Raw genomic sequence first — 22,445 nt, 5'->3', positions numbered from 1 at the left:
GCAGCAGTGGAAGGAAGATCAGGGGTTTCAAAAGCCAGATAGAGCTCCAGGGTGGGGTGTAAGGACAAGGCTCAGGGCTGGGTTTTGGTTCAGCCCATTAGCAGTAGCAGAACCACACTGAGGTTTGTTTCAAGCAGCCACAGATGGTTTGGGGTCACAAGGCCAGGTGCTGGCTTCTGCTGTCAGCCTAGCTGGGAGATCATTCTGCTCCCTACAGGGGGAATTTCTGACAGGAACTGGGTATGTAAGCAGATCCTAACGTGTTGTAGCTGGATGAAGGGGTTCTCTTACTCAGTAACAATTTACAACATTAATATAATAACCTGAAGAAAACCCACACACAACCAAAAGAATTGGAGGTCGTATTGCTTAAAGAAATCAACAAGCCAGTTAGAAGTTGAAACCCTTTCCAAAATATTTTCAGTGTGGTTCTCAGCCTCCTGCCAAGCCACTGCTCACCAGCTGGTCATGTGGATGAGGAGAACTGAGCAGGATGCAGAGGAGATTTGTGCTGGGTAGTGGCAGTGGTAACCCAGTGTGGTGGGGTGGTGGTGGGAGCACTGGAGATATCCTTTACTCTGCCACCAGTCTGTGGGCTTTGAAGACAAAGACTTGCAGCCAAAGGGATTCCTGTGGTTCATAGTGACCTTATAAATGGTGAGACCTTCAGTTTAGTTGTGAGTGTAAAAAAAAACCAAAATTAAAAAAGGTGTGGATGGCTATAAAATAGGCTGACATAAATAGCTCTACACCTTTTTTTTTCACCTGTGGACAGAAGGGAATGGGATGAGAGCAAACAATGACAAACAAGTGGCTGAGTTTCCCAGCAAGTGCTAGGAGAGCTTTGCTTATAGGCGAGTCGTCACGTGCTCCTCCTGCCCATCCTTCCACTGGTTCATGAACAAGTCACATGCCTCTCCCCACGAATCAAACACATCCTCTGACGAGTCTATAAGTTTGGAATTAGAGGAACAAATACTGGAAGCACAGTGAAGGGAGCTGGTACAAACCACAGGGCACTCCTTGCTCTGTCCCGTGTGTCTGGTGTTCCCGCTGTAGTCCACCTCACTGAGGTTAATTTCACTTTGGGAACAGTTCTCTTCCTTCTCTTTCTCAATGGGAGAATATTTAATGTCTTTCCACATGTAGTGTGGCTGGATAATCCCGTCAGAGATGGTGTACATGGGTTCTGAGTTTGGCTCTGGCACGTGCCCGTTCATCCTGGAGAAGAGCAGGCCCAGTCTCTTGAAGGACTCCTTCTTGGAGCTGGAGAGTCTCTGGACTCTGTTCCCGTTCCGGACAAAGGAGCGCTTCCCGATCCCGTTGCTCTTTGGCTTCTCCTCCACCATGTTCATCCCAGACATGGTTTTAATTAGAGCAGAGACATTGAAATCCTTTTTTTTGTTGGCTACATTGAAAGACACGCTCTTGGCTTTGGGTTTTTCTCCAGCACCATCTTCATTTGCTTCATCCTTCTGGGACACCTCTGTGCTGCTGGTAGAATAACTTCTCCTCTGGGGCTTCCTGTTTCCTAAGAGGTCAAGAACCTCATAGCGAAAACTTGAGATGTCCTGTTTCAGTTCCTAGGGCAGGAGGAGAAATGAGTTAGGCTCAGCAGCTCTACCTGTGCCATGAAAGAATGATCCCAGTCTCTTGAGAGACATGGCTGGCACCAAATCACACTGGCAAGAACACCACATACATCCCCATCCTTCCGTGACACACACAGATGTATTGGTAATCCTGACAACTGGAGACCTCACCAGAGCTTTGGCTCCAGCCCTCTCTGCCCACCACCCCTCAAACAAATTAACTCATTATAGAAGAAAGGAAATTGCTCAAATTTAGAAATATGGAAGGAACAGCTGATAGGAATAGGAAGTTCAGTTGATAGGCCCGACTTGAAGTTTGTTGGTGTTCTTGGTATCTATTAATCCAGACTCATTCTATAGCTCTGTCTGGGTTGGGATTAGGAAGGTGATGTTGATTGACTCCAAGTAGATATTTCATTCACCTTTTTCCCATGCTTTTGTCTACATAACATATTGTATATTAAAATCTGTGAAGTGAATGTATGAGAAGACACTCAACATTCTCTGGTCAAAATACCCCCACGTGCACATTGTCTGTCTTCCCAGCTGCAGGAATAGTCCTGTTTCCACAGCAGGTTACAAACCATCTTAACAAGTTAGTGTGAACTCTGCAAGTGGTTATTTAATATAATAAATTATTATTAGGGAATAATTACCTTGAAATTTTCTTCAGTTAAACCTTCGTTGGTTTTGGAAGTTCTTATCATTGCTGCCACGTATCTCTTCACAAGATTCCTTATCACTTCCTGCAGCAGAAACACCAGGAGTGATTTAACTGCTGGCTGAGACCCGAGTGTTCTTACTGACAGTGGCTCTCCTGACTCTGCTGGCTGCACAGAAATCACTCACCCCTAGGAACAGAACAAACCCTTGGAAAGGGTTTTATACCTTCCCCTGTGAACACTCAGTTAACTGCACTGAGCAGGTCTCTTGTGCTCACTCTGTGTATGTGAAAGTCACTGAGAAAAAATTCTTGATGTTCTTAAATGTCCTCAAACCCTTTTCATCTCAGCTGCTGCAAGATAGCCCATGTCCTGTGCATATGCTGTGTATCCTGACATGCTAAGCTTGCCAACTGAAGATGGTTTCTCAGGGCACATTGACAACAAATAACCTGAAGAACAGCCAGGACCCCATGGTCCTGAAGTCAAGTGCTGAAGCTGGTGTTTTTACTACAGTTTCATCCTTTTGTAGGCTGACTTTAATGAGTGCTGGATGACAGACAGGCTGGAATAAACAAAACCAGCAAAATTCAACAAAGGAACCACTCCTCCTTCCTGAGCTGTCCAAACCAAAAGAAAACTCCCACCAGTGTCTGAGTTAGGGATGCTTTACAAAAAAGAGCAGGAGAGGAACAATTCAAGGGGTGTAAAAATGCTGCAGGAACAGTTTTGATCAGGATAGCTCAACAGCCTGGTCCCTCTGATGGCAATGGGGATGTCACCCTTGACTTAAGCAGCCAGATGGATACCTGGTGAGTTTTCCACTACTTAGAGGGAGTGAAAGGCTAGGAGTGATTTAATGAAGCAGCCAACCCCTACTGAGGACATGTTCTCATCTGTGATAATCAAAGTCCTCTCAGGACACCTACATTTATCCAAGTATGTTCTAGAAGCAAGCAAGAATTGAGGTATTAGAAAATGAGCAGGAAGAAGAAAACAGCAAGTAAAATTTTAGGTGCTCAGGAGTTTACCTGGTAATGTTGATTCTGAATCAGGTTGTCAGCGTGTCGTTCCTGGAAAGGCAAAGGCAGAGATGTTACCCATTTAGTCCTCTCTTCAGAGCTCCTGGTGGCCCTTAGCAAGTTCTCATCCAGCAACCTTCTACTGCACCAGCAGAGCAGTGCCCCTCGTGGTCCTGAACCTGCACAAACACCCTCAAAAAGCAAAGTGTAAAAGCATGCAGCTCCTTACTGTGAATGTTTTGAGGTTTTCATGCCTCTTCTGTTCGTTGTAAGAGTCGTTGCCTGGACACAGCTGATTGTGGATCCACTTGCAAAGGTACCAGACGGACTTGGGGCTTGGGACGATGTTAAACGGGGGGGGCAGGGTGGCACCTTCATCAAAGTAACTCATCCAGAGCTTCGTCCGGGCGAACTTCCACTCGATATCTGCATGGTCCTGCAAGAGAGGGAAGGAGGCTGTCAGGTGCTTCAGGCAGGCTCTCCTGGAGCAGATGGCCACGGCTGAGGAGGCAACGGGAACGTTAAAGGATCTCTCCAGCTGCAGGCAAAGCAGCGTCGCTTCTTCCAGCTCCCTCGCAGGGGCTGTACTTGAAAATATCAGAGTGAAATGGAGCTAGAGTGTAAAAATACCAGCCACTGACAAATGCCATTAGAGCAATAGTCAGCAAAAAGAATTTCCCATCCTGAAGCCCAACTCTGCCCTTTAGATGTTGTGCTTTAATTAGTTCAGCAATACAAGAAGCAAGAAAACATATTGCTTGCTTTGCTTTTTGCTAGCACTTTTATTACCACAAACTGTTGTTTGTTATGTCCAAGTCCACTGAATTCTCACATTTTTCCCTGAAAAAAAAGATCTTTTGGTTCTTTTTTTGATTTGTTGGGTTTTTACAGCATCCATTAATTCTGCTCTTAAAAGGAAGCGACACATTTTACGTGTGCCATATTTTACATCTTGCCTCTGCCTTATCCTTACACAAAACAGGAGACATTTTACTGTTTGGGTTTTGTTTTCCTGTATATTATCACCACGCCAGCTTGCTGTGCTCTGCTGGTTTTCATCCCCATAAAGTACAGGTGGAAAGTTAACAGCATCATGTTCCAGCTCCACAGCTGGGCACAGGGTCCGTGCAGGCACCAGGAAGGAAATCTTGAGTCTATGCCAGACACGGACCTTACAGGCTGCAAAATGCTGATCCCCAAATCAAACTATTTGCAAGCTGATGGTTATGACATTTGAGCTGTTCAGCATTTGCTTCAGCAGTGTCTGACAGGAGCTCAAACCAAAGCCAGGATGATCCAGGCTAAGTAACAGCACAAGGTGGGGGAAAAGGACAATGCAGGATTTCCAGTTTCTGAGGAAATTTCAGCCAGGTTGGAACCAGCAGCTCTCTTGAGTGAGGGACGCTGGCCTGCAGGATGGCAGCTCTCAGAAACAAGCACAAGTGGAGGACAGGGAGATTAATAAAATATGGCTGAACATCATGCCCAAAATATTACTACATTGGCTTTCTGGCCATGCTCCAGTGCTCTGACAGGGGTGAAATATGCTCACATCCTGACAGCAACGTGCAGCTGAACTCCACTTCAGCAGCACATTCAAATTCTGTGCAGCTCTCCAGTTAAAGTGCTGCCTCAGTGGCCCAGGAGCACATCAGTCTCTGCAGATGGTCTGAATCAGCCCAGAACAATATTGTCCTCTGCCAGCTCACCACAAGGGCTGTGCTCAGGCCGTAGCAGGCTCAGAGGAGCAGCCTGTCGTGCTCCTTTTGTCTCAGTACATTATCACACCCCAGGAGCAGGGGAAATGGCAGCGTCCCTGTGTAGCATTAGAAGCTGATGGTGGTTGAAAAGAAGGTTTAGGTAATAAAAAAAATGCAGTTTGTGGTAGTAGAAATAACTACCACCAAAAAAAAAAAAAAAAAAAAGCCTCATTTTTTTCTTCATTTGTCTCTACCTGCAGCAAACTCAGCAGAGCTACAGGACTGGAGAGCAGGACAACCCTGAGCTGGTGCTCTGAGCTCCACAACCAGCCTGCAGGACAACACCTGCCTAATAACTGGAGGGGAAGAGCTGCAGGAGAGCAGCGTGGAGTCTTTCAAACCCATTTCCTCAGGGTGTGCAGAACTACAGGCACCTGGCAACACTCACAGCACTATCCCCACACAGAGGAGAGAGTTTAAGGAGGAGCAATAACTGCAGGAGGGTGCAAAGACTTGGACAGAGAGATGTATACCTGAAGTTCTTTGTCAATACAGAAGTAGGTGTAAATGTGCTTTTGAGTAGTCAGAAGGGAGAGGGTAGTTTGGAGGAGGTTACAAATCCACCCTTCCCTTCTACGAAGGCCCCTCACAGGTCCAGTGTCAGTGGAGGGATGGGATGAGCTGTGGTGACTGGGCAGCAGTTCCTTTCAGGAGATTATAGCACAGAGCTGATTGGGCAGTGGATGTTGGAAGCTGTTTTTAGAGGAGGAGAAGGCAAATCTATAGCTTGGGGATTACCAATAGGTCTCTGGGAAAGGAAGGAAGAAGAGGGCTAAAAATAGTTTTCTGCACAGTGTTTTCTTTCTGTTCTTTCATTCTGAAGCAGCTGAAGGGACCTACATGGGCTTGACTGGGGCTGAACATGGGTGCAGCATTCCAAACTTGAGCAGGAGTTTCTCACTGGGGAAGTTTTGTGGTTGGTCTGAACAAATCCCTGTTGATCTAAATGTGTCTTGGGTGAGGCTAGTGGATGCTGGCTTCAGCCACACACCTTTCTTCCTGTGCAGTCTCAGTCAACAAGTGCAATATAACCTCTCTTAAAAGACAAATCCTTCTGTACAAAGCTCAAAGTATCTTTTCTTTCCCTTTCTTTTCTGCTGCTGTGAATTCCCCAGGGTTATAAACTCAGCCTCTCTCAATTATTCTTCTTGATGTTTTGAGAACCTGAGCAAATCAGATGAGAGCTGCTGGCAGCAGTTTTGTGTTGGAAATATATAGCAAAGAGACATTTCAATTTTACTGAGAACATCTTTGTGTGCCAGGAAACCACCATTTCCTTGGTAAGAGCTCTCTTTAGTGCTGTAAGCTGTGAAATTTGCACACAAAGCTACAGCTTCCCTAACTCTCCTCCCACTGTTGAGTAGCAAGAGAACCACGCTTCAGCAATCAGCCAGTACCCAAAGCAAACCTGAAGCATTCATGCTTTTAGATACCAACTTTTTAGTAACATTTATAATAAGCTAAAGAAATTGAAATCCACGTTTGGGTTTTGCTGTCCTCTTTGAGCTTCTGTTGCTCTTGCCCTTGTTCTTGTCACCATTTTCTTTCAAGCACTGCTCATCATTTCAGCTATGGAACACTCTGCTTCTTAAGAGAGCCAAGCCCTCAAGTCAAAGAACATGAACTCCAAGAAACCAGCACTCGGCTTCTCTGTGAGGAAGAAAACCAGCTGTATCACTTACTGTCACAAAGTGAATGTGTCATACTGGCCACATAATCCCCTTGCAAATCTCTGCCATTTGAAGTGAGAATTAATCTCCCATAAAGATTTCCCTGTGGGATCACTGAAGGCATCTTCCTGCAGCAGTCACAAGGATTTTCTAATTCAGCCAAAGTGATGTATTTACAGATGTGCCAGATTTTAAATAATTACCTGCTACACTAATTATCCAGGATAATTCAAGCATTAATCTCCATCTTTATCTCTGTGTAGAAAAGTCTGTTGTTTACATTTAATGAAATGATTTCTAGAAATATTTCTACCACCATCTCCTTGCTGGGCCACATGGTTTGGAAGGTACTTTGCCAAGTGACAGCCAGCTTCTGAGCTGGTCCTGGCCCAGCCAGCAGAGCCCAGCAAAGGGAGACTGGTTTGGCTTGTTGTTTGAGATGGGTGCCACAGCCTCTGGGTGCCTCAACCTCAGGAGCCTGATGTGGTAGCTCTTGAATCAGCAGCCCTGGCAGTGCCAGGAGTGGCTGAGGGTGCCAGGAGTGGCTGAGGGTGTCAGGAGGGGCTGAGGGTGCCAGGAGTGGCTGAGGGTGCCAGGAGTGGCTGAGGGTGCCAGGAGGGGCAGAGGGTGCCAGGCTCCCTGCACTCTGCCATGCCACGCTGTGGTCAGCTCTGCCTCAGGCTGCAGTGGAGCCACAGTGTGAACTCTCAGCTGAAACAACGCTCAGCAACCAGACACTGACATCTCCAAACCTTTCCAGTGTCAAGCAACCACAAGGTAATCAGTTAGTCAAGCTCCTCTACGCTACACAGAGGTGCACAGGGGCTTCTGCCCCTTCCCCTGAGAAGGGTGTTCCTGGGATGCAAATCCTCCCCAAGTCTCTTTGGAAAGAAGAATATATGAAGCTATCTGGTGTCTCTCTAGCTGGCACAAAAAGGACTGTGTGTGCCTTTCTTGTGTTTTATTACACAGCAGTCAGTGGGCTAAGCTGGCAGTCGGGCTGCTGCCTGTCAGCAGTGGAGATAGATGGCTGTGACAATGCCCCAAGGAGCAGGCTGGCTGGGGCTGAGTGCCTCCTTGGGAAGCCTCCCCGTTGTGCCAGGAATGCTGGCAGAACTGGCATGATTTCTGCCCCAGGAGCAGCAGGACTGCTCTGTGCTGCTGTCCCAGGAGGTGCCAGCAGCAGCCACACAAGATTAGTACTGTAGGAGCTGCAGTACTTTCCTCTAGGAAGGCAGAGGGAGATGCAGGTTCACCTTCAAAAGGTGCCCACTGACAGGTCTGATTTGCAGCCTATTGAGTCAGGGAGGATCCTTGCCTGAGAGGCACAGGAACTTCAAAAGTGCTTTTCTGCTGTGTAATTAGTTGCACTGTGAAGTGTAGGAGCCTTCATTATACTCTCTTTAGCATATTTTTCTCTCACGTGTCTCTTTTTTGCTCTTTGCTAAACCCAGAGCAGGAAGCAGCACAGCAAATGCATCAGCAATGGCTTTCAAAAGAAATACACCCTTGTGTGTCCTGAACCCAAAGCACTGCAGAAAGAGGGCCAGGAGAAAGTTAATCTTTACAGAACCTGACATGGACAACTCTTGTTGCAGTTTCAAAGCTGTTAATTTTCTAATAAGTGTTGGGCACACTGGTAATAACATCAGCAGAGCTTGGGGACTTAATGACAAGCTCGGAGAAGCAAGCAGCAAAAATCCAAGCAGGCTTTTGGACGTAAATGATGCTTAGTATTTTTCAAAGAAAAATATGTCATAGAAAGGAAAAAAAAAGAAGTCTAGGAGGAAAATCAGAGACCTACAAAGGCAATTAATGCCTAGGTAATTCAACTGCAGCTGGCAACAAATGATTCGCTTTGAGAGCTGGAGATGACATCCTGAAGGCTAAGAACTTAATAGGATCAATCTCAAAAATAATACAAAAAAAATTACTAAAGGAGGACAACCTAGCATTACAAAAAGGAATTAGAACAGTCAGGGAATGAGGCAGCCAGAGAAGAGATGAAAGTAGTGTCGATAAAAAAAGCTCGCTGGCTTTCTGACCAGCAACCAGACGTTCACAGCAGGGAGGCTGCAGTGGCCCCACGCCAACCACACATGGCTTTGAAGAGGAGAACAGGCCCACAGCAGATGCAAACCAGCACATACAGAGCAAAGAGCACCCAGATGTGAGGGGGAACGAGCCTGGAGAGCTGCACAGCAAACCCCGTGCTCCCGCACGCACGGCAGGGAGGAGGAGGGCATGGGCAGGGAGGAGGGCATGGGCAGGGAGGAGGAGGGCAAGGGCAGGGAGGAGGAGGGCATGGGCAGGGAGGAGGGCATGGGCAGGGGGGCAGGGAGAGCTGCTCCTCGGGCAGCAGCTCAGCCAGGGAGCCAGGGATGCTTCCTGCCTCCAGCACAAGGAGAAGGATGTTCACAAAGCATAAGCAGGTCCTGAAGAAATCCTTACACATTAACACCAGCACGAGGATACAAAAGTGAATGCTTGGCCTGGGATGCAGGTGAAGACTTGGTTTCAGAAATAAGCTATTCTTGTCTGCTAATAGGCAGAAGACAGCAAGGCCCTTAGGTGAGGAAATCAAACAGCACAAGGGACAAAAAACCTGAGATCTAAATTTTTACATCAGTGGGATTGCGAGCCTTAAAAGCTTGAAAGCTGGATGAAGATCTCAATCATGGCAGAGCCCACAAAAGAATCCAGTGTAACAGGGGAGGTGAGGAAAAGCTTCCTTAATTTTACAGTGTCCAAGGCCCATCACATCAAACACAGCAAGGGAATGGCCAGTTCAGCATCAACAAGACATAAAGGACAGCAACTGCATTTTATAATAAGAGATAAAGGATTCCACCTTCGGAGTGTAGCCAGCAAGGCTCAGAAGGGATGGAAATGGGGTAGGTCACTGGTTGCAATGGAAAAGAAAACCACTCGTGGCTTCTGGATGCACAAGGTCTTCAAAGAGCTGGGGACTGGCTCCTGAGGGACCCCAGAGCAGAGCCAGCAGATGATGGCTTCCCTGGGGTGGACCCCCACTCTGTGAGCTGCCTGACTGGCCCAGCTCTGGGGAATGGGTTTGTTTGTGCTTGGGAAATGCTCTGCTATTTATAGCTTGTGCAGAATATATTCATAATTAAAATTTTTATCACAGCTTGCAATGCACTACATTCCACAATGCATCTAGGTTATAGAGATGTATATTTATCAACCACCTTTCATCTCCCACCAGCACACTGCATGGAAGGGACGAGAGCTAATGAGAAGGCCAGGGACTATTAGATTTGCAAAAACCCAGAGAACTCTGGATTGTACTGGTTTTAGTGCAGGTAAATTATTTGAACTGACACCTTTTTTTTTCCCCTTCAGTCGTATTCCAGCAAAGTTCGGTTTTTATTTTAATTATCAAGTAAATCAGAGCAGTAGGAAAGTCATACAGACAAACAGTTCCCTAAGAAAGCCTCAGCAGGGAAAAAACAATGAGAAAGATATCACTAAGGCTTTGTTCTTCCTGCTATCTATTCATTCGCCTTTATCACTGCCTGGTAAGAGCCTTTTTTCATGCTGAAAGTCAGAGAGATAAGGTGCATCTGTGCTGGTAACATTAATTACCTCCAGCCAGGTCAAAATCAAGTAATTCACACATGCTGAGAGGTATGGCTAACCCAAAGAGCTCGAGTGTCAGTGACTGTTAGTACCACGGCAGAAAATAGAAAGCAAGCACTTTCCCTCATTTCTTCTTGTGCTATTTAAAAAAAATAATCTTTGATCTTTTTCTGCATAGCTGGTCAGCCTGGGATTTGAATCTTCCAAGGGAGAAATATCTTGAAATACCTTGGGAGCCAGATACAAAGGAAAATCAGGTAATTGTCTGTACCTCTCTATTCCTTGGTTGTTTTGGATTGTCTGCCCTAGCCCCCACTCCCCCAAGAGAAATAAGTGCCAAGAAGAAAAATCCCAGTCTGGATCCACATGTGCATTCCAGATCCCAGGATCCAACCTGTGCCACGAGAAGGAGGTGATTTCAGATGGGAAATGTGGTGTCAACTGCAACAAAGGTATTTAAAGGTCTAACAGTTTATTTAACGTGTTATTTAGGGCTGTTTGTAACTTCTAGATCTGAGCTCTGATTATGACTAAGCACAAAGCACATCTGATGGTTTTTGCCACTGACTGCTATGCTACAGAAATATTTACCAGAGTATCTGATCACAGCAGGCTGACCAGGAGGGTAACACAGTGAATTCATTACTGGTCTGACCCTGGGACCTGTTTTCATCTGTTGGTGGAACTTCCCTGAGTCAAAGCTCTGAGCCTCACTATCTCCTAAGGCTTTACAACCTTTTAATGCACATCTATACACAGCCCTTACATCCCTTCCTCAAGCAACCAAAACAGTAACTTGATCATTTCTAAACTTCCACAGTTAAGCAATGAAACCACGTAGATGTATTCAGGCACCAAATGCTTTCAGAAAAGTGCTCTTTTGTGGTCATCAGCTGCCTTTCCTCAGCAAAGGAGTAGAGCTGGACTCTGCCTTTAACTGAGCCTGTGTGGTCACACCTCTGGAAGTCAGCCTGCCTGCACAGCCACCTGAATGCAGCACGTGAGCTTAGCTGCCAAAAACTGAAAAACTGCTTAAAAAATTAAAAATCCTCACTAAACATTCCCATCGTTTAAATATATCCTTGAGCCAAAAGAAAGGAAACCATTATAAATGTATGAGATAGCTCGAGTCAAAGTGAATGCTGAGCTTGCAGGCAGCACTGCTGCAGGAGATGAAGCCCCTGTTTCTGCCCCAGATTCTGCCCCTGAGGAGCTGCAGGGGACCCAGCTGGAGAACAGGAGCCACAGCCAGGTTCTTAGACCCCCTCCTGTTTAACTGGGTGGAGTTCTACCTACCCCTGTTTCACCTACATAATCAGCATCAACTTATCTGCTAGACTGCAGCAGGTTGGAGAGGAAATCTGTGAAGCAGTGGCATCTAAAGAGTCCTGTTTCAGAGGATTCTTAATATAGCTGTTCCCATTGCTCACTATCAGGTGAAGGCTCTTCCCAGATAAATCCCTTTTAGCTTTTCACTGGTTTTTCCCTCAGTAATATTTCCCCTTCATCTTTCACTTTTCTTCTGCCTTTTTAACAAAAGTCCCCTCGATGCAGAAGCACAAGATAATGCTAATTGAGCTTGTCAGGCCTAAATAAAAGATGGGATAATGCAGGGGGCTGCAACCTATGGGGTTCCATCTGGATACTTCAACTTCTATCATGTAGCAAGAGCAAATCTCGCTGCGCCGCCTCGCACGTAATGGGCAGAGAATTATTGACCTGTCAGGCAGGGCACTGGTGTATGGAGCACACCAGAGAAAACAGAACCCACCCATAGGAATGCCAGCAAATTCCCTCTAATATCTTAAATCAGCCAGGGCTCATCTGCAGATTGCAAGCTCATCTTGCTTTTTAATTAAATGTAAGGTTTCTGCTCCTCTGAACAAGCCCCGGAGTGGTCTGGCCAAGGCAGTGCACAGGGTCAGATAAATATCTGGGCTTTCAGAGATTAAAACAACAGAATCAACCTTCTGATCCTGCTGACAACCCTCATACGAGCAGGGGTTTGCAGGATTGGGCCCTGGGATGGAGCATTAGCTTTGTCTAGTCTAACAACAGAAGAAAGATGCAGCATGTGAAGTCAGAGCACAGTGAGTGCTTCCATTTAGAGGCTCTGCAAACACCAGATGAATATTAACAACTTGATTCAAGTCCATGGGTTATATGTAATTAGGCCAAAGCCAGCAAAAAGACAAACAGTTCTACACCTTCAAATGAATACTTTAGCTTGCTAACAAAAAGCAATTAAGCTCCCTGCCAGTCTAGAGTGAGGCTCCAGGGCTACTTTCACACCCCGGCCTCTCTCCCTGTAGGGCAGCATCACAGCACACCACTGCTGCAACCTATTTTCCTTCATTTGCAAACAAAAATCTCCTGGGAGTTCCCCTCCCTGTCCAGTCCCAAGCTCCAGAGAGAGCACCCAGCCTTGGGAATCAATCCCACTCTGAAGATGCCCAGGAGGGAACTGGAGAGCAGGGCTCCAGCGTTTCTTCACAGGCATCATGCTCCAGGGGGAAATGTGACAGAAATCTGCCTGGCCAAATGTCACAGAAGGCACTGAGGAAGTTCAGGAGAATTTGCCAGCTCACTTCATTATTCCTGATGACACAGATTGAGTTTTGGTGAACGCAGTAACTGAGATTGGGGCACTTACAGTTGCACTGCAGATTGAAGAGAAGACTGGAGTGGATTACCCTCACCCAGGACACAGGGTCTGCACCTGGGCTGTGACCAGCAGGATCTCTAGGTTGCTCAGCTCAGGGCCATAAAACTGGGGGACAACCTGTGACAGTTCATTCAGCTGGCAAACCAAAGGAGAGCCCTGTAAACCCCTTTCCAGAGCCTAGTGGTTTTGCTGCACCACAAAAAGCTTCAAGAGACGTTAATCCCAGCTCCTATTGGCAACAAGAGGATCACAAAGAGCAAAATTTCATTTCCTGCTGTATGACAGGGTTAAAAACCAAACACATCTCAGTTTCTCCTAAGAAATTCAAATGAATGGTTTGGAAATAGGTCTTGTGAGATGAACGCTTCCTGATGCTTTACAATAGCTCAGATTTGAGTCCAGGCTTTGGAGCTGACCTTACCTGTGTAGGGGGACAACCCACCACCCCAAAACCTGCCACAAGCAGGGGCTGCTCAGCTCTGTCTTGAACTAAGTTCATCAATTAGTAAAATTCTTCCTTAGCTAAAGCACCAAGTCATAACCTCGCAGGTCATGCAAGCAGAGGAGGTGCAACATTTTTTTGACAGGCCTAAGGGTCACAGATCACAGTGGGGAAGAGAATTTCTGCTGCTGTTGTGAATTTAACTGGGAGGAATTACTGCCATGGTGCTGAGGGAGTTCAGCTGGTGCAGAAAACTAGAGGAATTCTTCTGTGTAGAACAAGAAAAGTTTGATGCTATTTCCTAGGGGAATCCAAAGCCATCTTGGAAACAATGTAATAGGAAGCTGAAAAATCTTTAAGTTCTATACTCTGCAAAAAAAATGAAGCAAAGTCCACGTACAACATCCCTACACTGTCTCCATTTAGCCCACACCCAGGGCTAAGCTGTAGCAGTTGATCTATCACTCAATGACCCCTCCCTGGCTGAGAAGAGGGATCAGGAAAAGGAGAGAACTGTGGGCTGTAATGAAAATGGATTTAATGAAACAGCAAAACTAATGTTAATACTAATGCCAATATAAAGTACACAACTTTATCTTCAGCCCAGTGAGCACACGGTGGTCACCATAAGCAGGAAAGAGCAGTCCTTGGGAGCAGGGTGATGAGTGAAACCCTCCAGGGATGGGGAGAACAAAGAGGAGGAACAGGAGGAGGCCTCATCCTCACCAAACTTCCCCCTTTACATCGAGCATGAAGTTTCTGGTCTGGGCTACACCTGTAGCCAACTCAGACCAGCTGCCCTGGCCTCTGCCCTGCCCAGTTTGATCTCCTGGCTGACTGGAATTGCTCACAGCCTGCAGACCATGGCTGGCCCAGGATTCCATCCCAGCAAAACCAGGACATGCATTTACAGTCAGAATGTCCTGAAAGTGATCCCTTGTTTTTACCTGCATATACCATTTCTGTTTACTGTTCAGCTTTTGTTTGGCTGTGCAAAATACTGATGATTTTCATCCTTGTCCTCCACAATGTGTGTTAATCCACTCTATTTCCTTCCAGCATTTGTAACTGCACTCCTAGTTTGGTGCCCAATGCCCTAATTTCTCCAATCCAGACACTGGCAACTACAATTCAATGTGTCATACACAAGAAATGAAACCCGCAGGTGTCTTTTGCTCTAACAGCTGGGACCAACTACCTTGAAATAAGAGATGTGCAAACCAACAGGAGGATACAAAATCAATGTGCAAAACCATTTTGCAGCTTGATATTCCTTAATGTGTCTGTGGGATGCCAGGGAGCTGCAGCACTGCTGTGCTCCACTACCTTGAAATAAGAGATGTGCAAACCAACATGAGGATACAAAATCAATGTGCAAAACCATTTTGCAGCTTGATATTCCTTAATATGTCTGTGGGATGCCAGGGAGCACTGTTGTGCTCCACTTATCACTCAAACTCACCTGGAACTCGGGTTGTGAGTTCACAGCCCTATGGTTTTCCTCCTGCAGGTGGGTCTAAGTTGCTGTTCTTCCTTTGCTCTTGCTTCCCATCGCTCCTGCAGCTGCAGAGTCAGAACTGTTGGTACAGTTCCAGTGACTAATTCCTGCATGACTTCCCAGAATATCACGGATGTGTCCATAAGGAACACACTGCCAGAAAACAGGCACAGATTGATCACTCCCTGCAGAATGTACCTGCACCCCAGGGCACCAGACAGGCCAAAATGCACCTGCACCCCAGGAACCCCAGCAACAACCACCATCACCTTGTTAGGGAAGAATTACAAACTGGCAGAAGGATTGTATCACTTCAGATGCAGCCAGGTGAGAAACAGCCTGGCCCATGGCGTGTCCTCATCACCCACTTGGTTACCTTCTGCCACTGACAAATGATGGAGCCACCTCAGATAAGTTCCACTGTCCTTCCTCTTGTCATTGTGACATATTCCTCTCCTGTTCATCAGGTGATGGTACTCCGGTCACGCCTGGGAGGGTATTGAAATGAGTGACCCAGCAGTGCATAGCATCCAGTTGCATTCTGTGCTGCTTGTGTGGAACATTCTGACCTTCACCAGTGCAGAGAGGCTGGAAAGTTTAGTGTGTGTTTGGGTTTTGTTTGCTGGGTGGGTGAAATGTGTCTCCCAGAACCAGCTCTTGATGGTGGTTTGGCAAAAGAGAAAAATGGGCTGGATGAAAAAATCAATATTGAAAGTGCTTCAGGGCACCCCTAGAAAAAAAATGTATTTATTGAAGTCTGAAATAGCTTAGTAAAAAAAAAAAACAACAAAATTATGGCAGAAAAATTCTTCCTTCTGTGAGTCAGGAATCACTCAAAGCTGTGTGGAGGGTTTACTCTTTGCTTGCCTTGCTCTGCCTTCCACGGATACTCTGTGGTTTCATGCTGAGCACCTACAGTGCTTAATTAACTACCAGGCCCTGACCCCCACACTGGGAAGACACAACAAAGAGCTGCTTGGACTCTCCTTTTTCTAACCTTCCAGCAGAAGTTCATGTGTCCAGGGGACAATGGAGAAAAGCTAACCTGAAGAGCAGCTGCTACAAATGCATTACAATATTGGTCCTTGGCAGAAAGGAGCAGGAGGACGACAGTTCGCATTGCAGCAGAGCCACTGGATCATTAACAAGTGGAATTAATTAAGATGTTCTGATCACTGCGGGGAAATCAAGAAGCAGAGCTGCACACTCATCCTCGATATCTAGCTCGTTTTATTGCTGTGCAGAGTCCTGCACGTGGCACAAGATTTCCTACTGAAGTCTCTGAGGAGAAGACCTTCACCCTGCCCCAAGGGCTTCTCGGGCCCTTCCCCTCCCTCCTCCCTGGAATGCTGTCACTGCCCGTGTACCCAGCCTGATGGCAATACCAGGAGGAAGAATTGCCCTGTCTAGCAACCAGTCTAGTGTGATTCAGAAAAGGGTAGACCTAATTACAGGAGGCTCAGAAATGACCCACAGCTGCAAAGCTCAACATTTATGAACACGTTGTTTTCTTCAGGGAAGAGATTAATTGATGCTTGCCCTTAGAAGACAGCTGAAGAAAACTTGTCCCCGAGAGAATGCAGAAGTATTAGCTTCACAAAGCAAGCTGCAGGCAGGGCAGGAGTAGTGGCTGGAAGTGACTGCCTCTTGTCTTCCCAAAAAATGCCACTGCTCTTAGTAGCAATTGCCATGTGCCAGCTTAAGTGATGCAGAAGTATCCTGTAGCATTTTCACCATCTTTCTTCTGAGCAGGGTCCATGAGCTGCACACTGCACGGTGGCTGTGCCTAGCTTAGGGGTTGAGTTCTGTCCTTAACCCTCAGCTCTCTCAGAAGCAGCTTTCTGATGGAGCAATTCACTGCTCCCAACTGCTCCACAAACAAAACCATCCATACAACGGTCTGCTCCGGACCATTCACTTCAGTTAATTGTTATGATGGGTCTTAAGTCATGTGGGATTGTTTGTAATGTGTCATCGCATCACTCAAATTACTCAGGCAAAAAAGTGATGAGTGGTTTGTATCCCAGTGAATAGCAAACACTGCTATTCTTATGCCAATCTAAGGTTTGGGCTTTGTGTCGGTGACAAGCCTATTGGGTGACAATAAAGGAAGGGGAATGGGAGAAAATGGCCAGGGAGAGTATCTTTGTTTTCCGTCCCTCATTCCAGTCTCCCTGGAATGTGAGGAGTAGCACTGAACAAAGAGAAAGCCCTTAAAGCACTGAACCAGACTGATAAAGCAGTGATGCCTTTGTGATAAGCTGCTTTTCTGCTCATTTGGAAGGTCAACGGTCCAGTTTTTCTCATACTTTTTAACGTGATCAAGATCAGATGTCCAAAAGTAGCTCGGATTGGAGAGGGTCTGTGCTCACTTTGACTAGATAACTAAATTTAGGGTCCGCTGGAATCAGCAGATGATCAACAGCAGTTGTGGAACCTGTTCAAGCAGACAACTCAATACTCTCCTCCGTGTGCTTTAGGCAGGAAAGGAGCTCCCCCACTATTTCCCCAGACATCTGTCCGGGAAGTTGGGAATGGAAGTTGGAGAGCTGGTGCTGGTTCTTTTTCTCCTGTTTTATCCTCCTATCTTCGGGAGTAAATCCAAGAGTCACCCAAAGCAGAGACAGAAGGCTTCTGCCTCTACTCCTGAGTGACCAGCTGAGGACATAGATAACTTCCCAAACTCCTGTTTCTGTTCACAGATGATGTAAAAATTCATCACCTCCCTATCCCCAAACTATCATGTTCAGTGTCAGAATGGGAAAGTAAGTGCCCACTGGTTTCCCTGAAGTGCTGTGCACAGAAGATTTCACTTCCTTCCATGCTGTTCCTGTGTCATTTACCTAAAGAGCCTTAAAATGCAGAGCTGTGCTTCTTTAGTTTTCAATCTATTGACAAATTTAATAATCATTGTCTCACAGCATGAGATTACAGTAGAGACCCCAGACTGGAACATTGGAATGAAGATAAGGTGAAGTTTGAAGCTGGCTCTCCAGCCAACTGGCAGCACTGAGCTGCCTCAGCTGAGATCCATCCCAAAGGGAGGTTACTCAGGAACCTGAGACTACAGGTTTAGAGTCAGCTGCCAGGAGAGTGGCTGGTGTTACAGATGGAAATGAGCTCATGTCAGTGGGAAGACTGTGGCATAAGAAATTACAGGACTGGGCTCCTGGCAACACATGGTTTCAAATGAGAAAATAGTAATAGGAGAGAGGAAAAAAAGCAGCACAACACCCACCCCCCAAGTTAGAACCAAAGAGGAGAAGCAGTGGGAAGGTTTCCCCTCACATACTCTCTGCTACAAGGTACACGAGCTGCTCCTGACAATGTGATCCGTGAGGTTACTCTACAGGAGGAGGCAAGAGCACATCACAGCTGATGAGCCTTTTCCAGCTAAGGAGCATTACAAACAGAGCAAAACCTCCTCCGCAGGCATGATTCAGGCTAGTGAGTAGAAATCCCAACTACCTGCTGTCAAAAACTGGGGGCAGCAGTCTCCAGCATCCCAGAAGTTCCACACTGCTGTAAGCCAAGGAGAGGAGGCACGGGGAGGAAAACAAAAGCCCAGGGAGAGCAGGAGGTAACTTACGGCGATGAGCTGGTAGGAGTTGTTCATCATGGCTATGAGCATGTTCAGCAGCACGACCAGGGAGATGACGTTGTAGGTCCCAAACATAGTGGCCCCAACAAATTCTGTGAACTCGTGTCTGGCCTTCACGTTGGTGACGTAGAGATTCAGCAGACCGAACACAGACCAGAAGAGCGACTGGAGGGTCTCGAAAAGCCTGCAAGTAAAACCAGATTTTGACTTGGCTACCTGCCCCTGGGGAATGGAAAGCAATGCCTCCTTCAGGTGAGGAAGCAGAGATGTCAGGAGCCTGGGGCACCACATTCTCACCAAGGGGCAACCTGTACTCCAGCCACAGGGGCCCAAAGGTGGATGCATGCAAGAGCTGTGCCACATCAACATCTGCTACCTGTCTGAGAGCCCTGTCCCTGTGAGATGTCATGAGGCTGACTGCCCTGCAGGAACCCAAGGTTCCCTTTCCTGCCCACATGCCAAGAACAGCCAGGATATACCCCTCCTAATTCATACTGTTACTATGCTGTAATACTGCTGCTGTCTGTAGTGTCCAGACAGATATACCTACCAGAGTACAGACAGGTATGTCTCTATCTCAGCATAGATACATCTCTCTGTACTATGTCCAGCTCTGGAGTCCTCACTGCAAGACTCACACACACCTGTTGGAGTGGGTCCAGAGAAGGCCACAGAAATTATCTGGGAATTGGAACCCCTCTGCTGGGAGGCCAGGCTGAGAGAGTTGGGGTTCTTCAGCCTGGAGAAGAGAAGGCTCCAGGGAAACCTTATTGTTACCTTTCAGTGCTTAAAGGGGACTGACTATTAGGAGAGATGGGGACAGACCTTCTAGCAGAGCCCACTGTGACAGGGAATTGGAACCCCTCTGCTGGGAGGCCAGGCTGAGAGAGTTGGGGTTGTTCAGCCTGGAGAAGAGAAGGCTCCAGGGAAACCTTATTGTTGTCTTTCAGTGCTTAAAGGGGACTATTAGAGAGATGGGGACAGACTTTCGAGCAGTGCCCATTGTGACAGGACAAGGGGTGATGGCTCTAAACTAAAAGAGGGAGATTTAGACTAGAGAGAAGGAAGAACTTTTTTATACTGAGGGTGGTGAGCCCCTGGCCCAGGCTGCCCAGAGAGGTGGTCACTGCCCCATCCCTGGAACCATCCCAGGTGAGGTTGGCCGGGGCTCTGAGCACCCTGCTCTAGCTGCAGATGTCCCTGCTCCCTGCAGGGGGGTTGGACTAGATGAGCTTTCAAGGTCCCTTCCCACCCAAACCATTCTGTGATTCTATGATAGATATAAACCCTCCTGTTTAATCAGTGCCTGCATCATTCACGGGTCTGCAGACTGCATGTTCAGGGAGCCCATCCCCAGATGCAGCATGACTGTAGTGAGCAGTGCACAACAAGGAGGCACCACCAGGCAGGAGATGTGGGAAATCCCATCCTCTTGCACCTTGTGCTCTGCTAGGGCTGAGAAGGTGCAATTACTGGGGCTGCCAGTGACCCAGGCCAGGGTGCTAACACCCCATCCCTTAGCAATGGACGTGCCCAAACTGCTGGTCCCTGGGGCCTGTTTGTGCAGCAGCTCCCACCCACCGTGCTGCCCTCAAAAGCAACCACTGATCAGTAATGACTCAGATGAAAGAGAGCCATCCCATTAATTCCGCTTGAGAAGGTCTCTTCTTCTGAAGTCTTCTTCCACAGATGAACTAGACCTGACCTCACTGTGCTCTACAGCTGATGAGATCATCCCAGGTCTCTAGCTGCTCCAGCCAGAGACAAGTGACCTTTCACAGTCCCGTCAAAACACATAATCAGCAATCTAAATAATTGCTCTGGTTCAGCATCTTTGTTTGGGCTTTCCAAAATACAGCATTTATATCATCCAAAAAGGACTTTTCTATGCCTGCTGAAGAGTTTCCATTTTGGCCTGGAGTCAGTAGGTATTTTCAAATGCTCCTACTAAAAAAAACCCAATACAAATAATTCTGATACTTTACTTATAGCAGGAATCTGTCCTCCTGGCTTCTCCAGGCATCTGCTCCATAGGTACCTCCATGCTTTATAGGGGAATTTAGTTTCTTTATATTTTGTGGAAGTATCTTATGTTTTTCACTGGCTAAAATGATAAAAAATCTTTAAAGCAAAAATCCTTTCTCCCCAAAGCCAGACTGTTTGTTTAATTTTTAAATAAAGATTTATTAAATTAGTGAGGTGGTAAAATGAGGATTAACCAAAGAATGCTAAGCATTTCTCTGCTAAAATTGGTGGAGTGCTCAATATCTTCTAACTTATTTTAACTGTTAGCAGTAAAAGTACTAATTAAGCTGTAGACTCAGGGGAGACAGGGGGTCATGTCACGAAACTGAAATCAGTCTTAGAAGCAATCAGTGCATTGCTCTGAGCTCAGGATTAATCAGGAGTATAATCTGGGCCCAGACTAAGGCAAATATATTTACATGTGGACATGCAGTCCTCCTTGGAAAAGAGAGCAACTGGTTTCTGCAGCTTTGCACAGAAGTAGGACTTAGTTGCTCTCTTCTCAGAGTTTAGTGACAGGCCAGACCCACAGCCTCTTCTTACAGGGAGTGTTTCTGGTGGGGCTCACACCACTTTGGAGAAGCAGCTTTAAAAAAAATACAATTTTAGAAATCGTGTTTGAGATTCTCCCCTCCTGCTGAATACACTTTGGATCTTAAGCAAACAGGAGGAATCTCAAAGCCCCACCACTCTCCATGGCAGTTTAGAGAGAGCAAGTGTCCCCCTGTGCCACAGGCACCCTCCTGGCCTCCCGCGGGCCCTGGAGGAACGGCCCCAGCCAGCAGCGTGGCCCTCCAGGGAGAGCACACAGCAGGCAGCCTCTGACTTCCCCACCCCTTCCTCAGCCTCTTCTCTCTCTTCTCCCTCCTTCAGCTGCTACAATCACAGAGATAAACCCATTTTCAGATTGCCTGCCCAAGCAGCAGCCACTCTGCTTTCTGAGGGACGGCGAGGCCGAAGCACAAACCCTTCCTTCCATTATTCATGATTTCACCTCACTGCTGCCACAGAGGAATATTTTCCATGATCTTTGTTTGCGATGCTGAAAATTCCTCCACCAAGAAAATATTAAACCCATCCTTTGGGAGTAACAGCAAATAAGGCAGCAGTAAATAGGTGTCCCATTTGAAACAAGCTGTACAAACACGAGTGGCGTCCTGCTTCTCCTTCCCTCACAAAATTACATCTTATTGTGTGGCCGCCTAGAAATGCTGGTAGGAAGAAAAAGCTTTGATTGAGAGCTTTTTACACTTATTCTTTCATTAGGGATGAACTATGAGCAAACATGAGGTAACACCAGCTCCGAGTGGAATTCACTCCAGCCTTGCTGGCTCTCCCCAGCCCAACAATGTCATTTAGCATTTTGCAGGTTGCTCGCTGGTAGCCAGTCACCCATGCTGTGCATCTGCTCAAGGGCCAAATGTCAGCTCGTACTGGGGGTGTTAATAATGACTATTTAAGCTTTTAAGAACATGTTAAATAAATTTCTTAAGCGAGTCTCAAACAAAAAAGTAACTGCAGAGCATTCTGTCCCCTGCCAGCAGACCTCAATCCTAATGGATCCCCTCCCACTGCGATTTTGTTTTAAACAAACCTCTGCCATAAAGGCTGAGCCCCCTCAATTTCCTTCCTGTGCTGCATTCTCCTTGGCAGGGGGTTTAAACTGAATGGGAGGGTGGGAGAAATTGTGGCCTGTATTTAAGCTGATCTGCACACTTTCTGTTAAGTGCTTCTGTATCATTTCTAGTCCCCAAGATATTACACCCTCTTACAGACTTGAGGAGCTTTGTTTCCTTCTGCTGACCCAATGCTGGTTTTCTTGAGTCAATGCTGCTGTTGTTTTCTCTGCTAGCCTGCTGACAGTGAAATCTGTTAAAAAACCTGGTTTGCAATGGTGACAGGTCCAGG

General features: G+C 46.7%; 1 protein-coding gene across 1 annotated transcript in view; it reads right to left on the bottom strand.

Moving 5' to 3' along the window:
- Positions 1-848: 848 nt before the first annotated feature.
- Positions 849-22,445, bottom strand: part of TRPC5 (transient receptor potential cation channel, subfamily C, member 5) — a 61,465-nt gene continuing 39,868 nt past the window's right edge. The window contains exons 6-10 of the mRNA XM_008943876.1: positions 18,501-18,696; positions 3,506-3,712; positions 3,286-3,327; positions 2,249-2,338; positions 849-1,583 (exon numbers count right to left, since the gene is read on the bottom strand). Coding sequence (XP_008942124.1) covers positions 849-1,583; positions 2,249-2,338; positions 3,286-3,327; positions 3,506-3,712; positions 18,501-18,696 — 1,270 coding nt within the window. The remainder of the gene's footprint in view (positions 1,584-2,248; positions 2,339-3,285; positions 3,328-3,505; positions 3,713-18,500; positions 18,697-22,445) is intronic.

The sequence above is a fragment of the Merops nubicus genome, unplaced genomic scaffold (assembly GCF_000691845.1).
Source record: "Merops nubicus isolate BGI_N331 unplaced genomic scaffold, ASM69184v1 scaffold12337, whole genome shotgun sequence".
NCBI classification, from domain to species: domain Eukaryota; kingdom Metazoa; phylum Chordata; class Aves; order Coraciiformes; family Meropidae; genus Merops; species Merops nubicus.
Note: the sequence above shows the minus strand (reverse complement) of the source record. Positions and strands in the feature narration are given on the sequence as shown.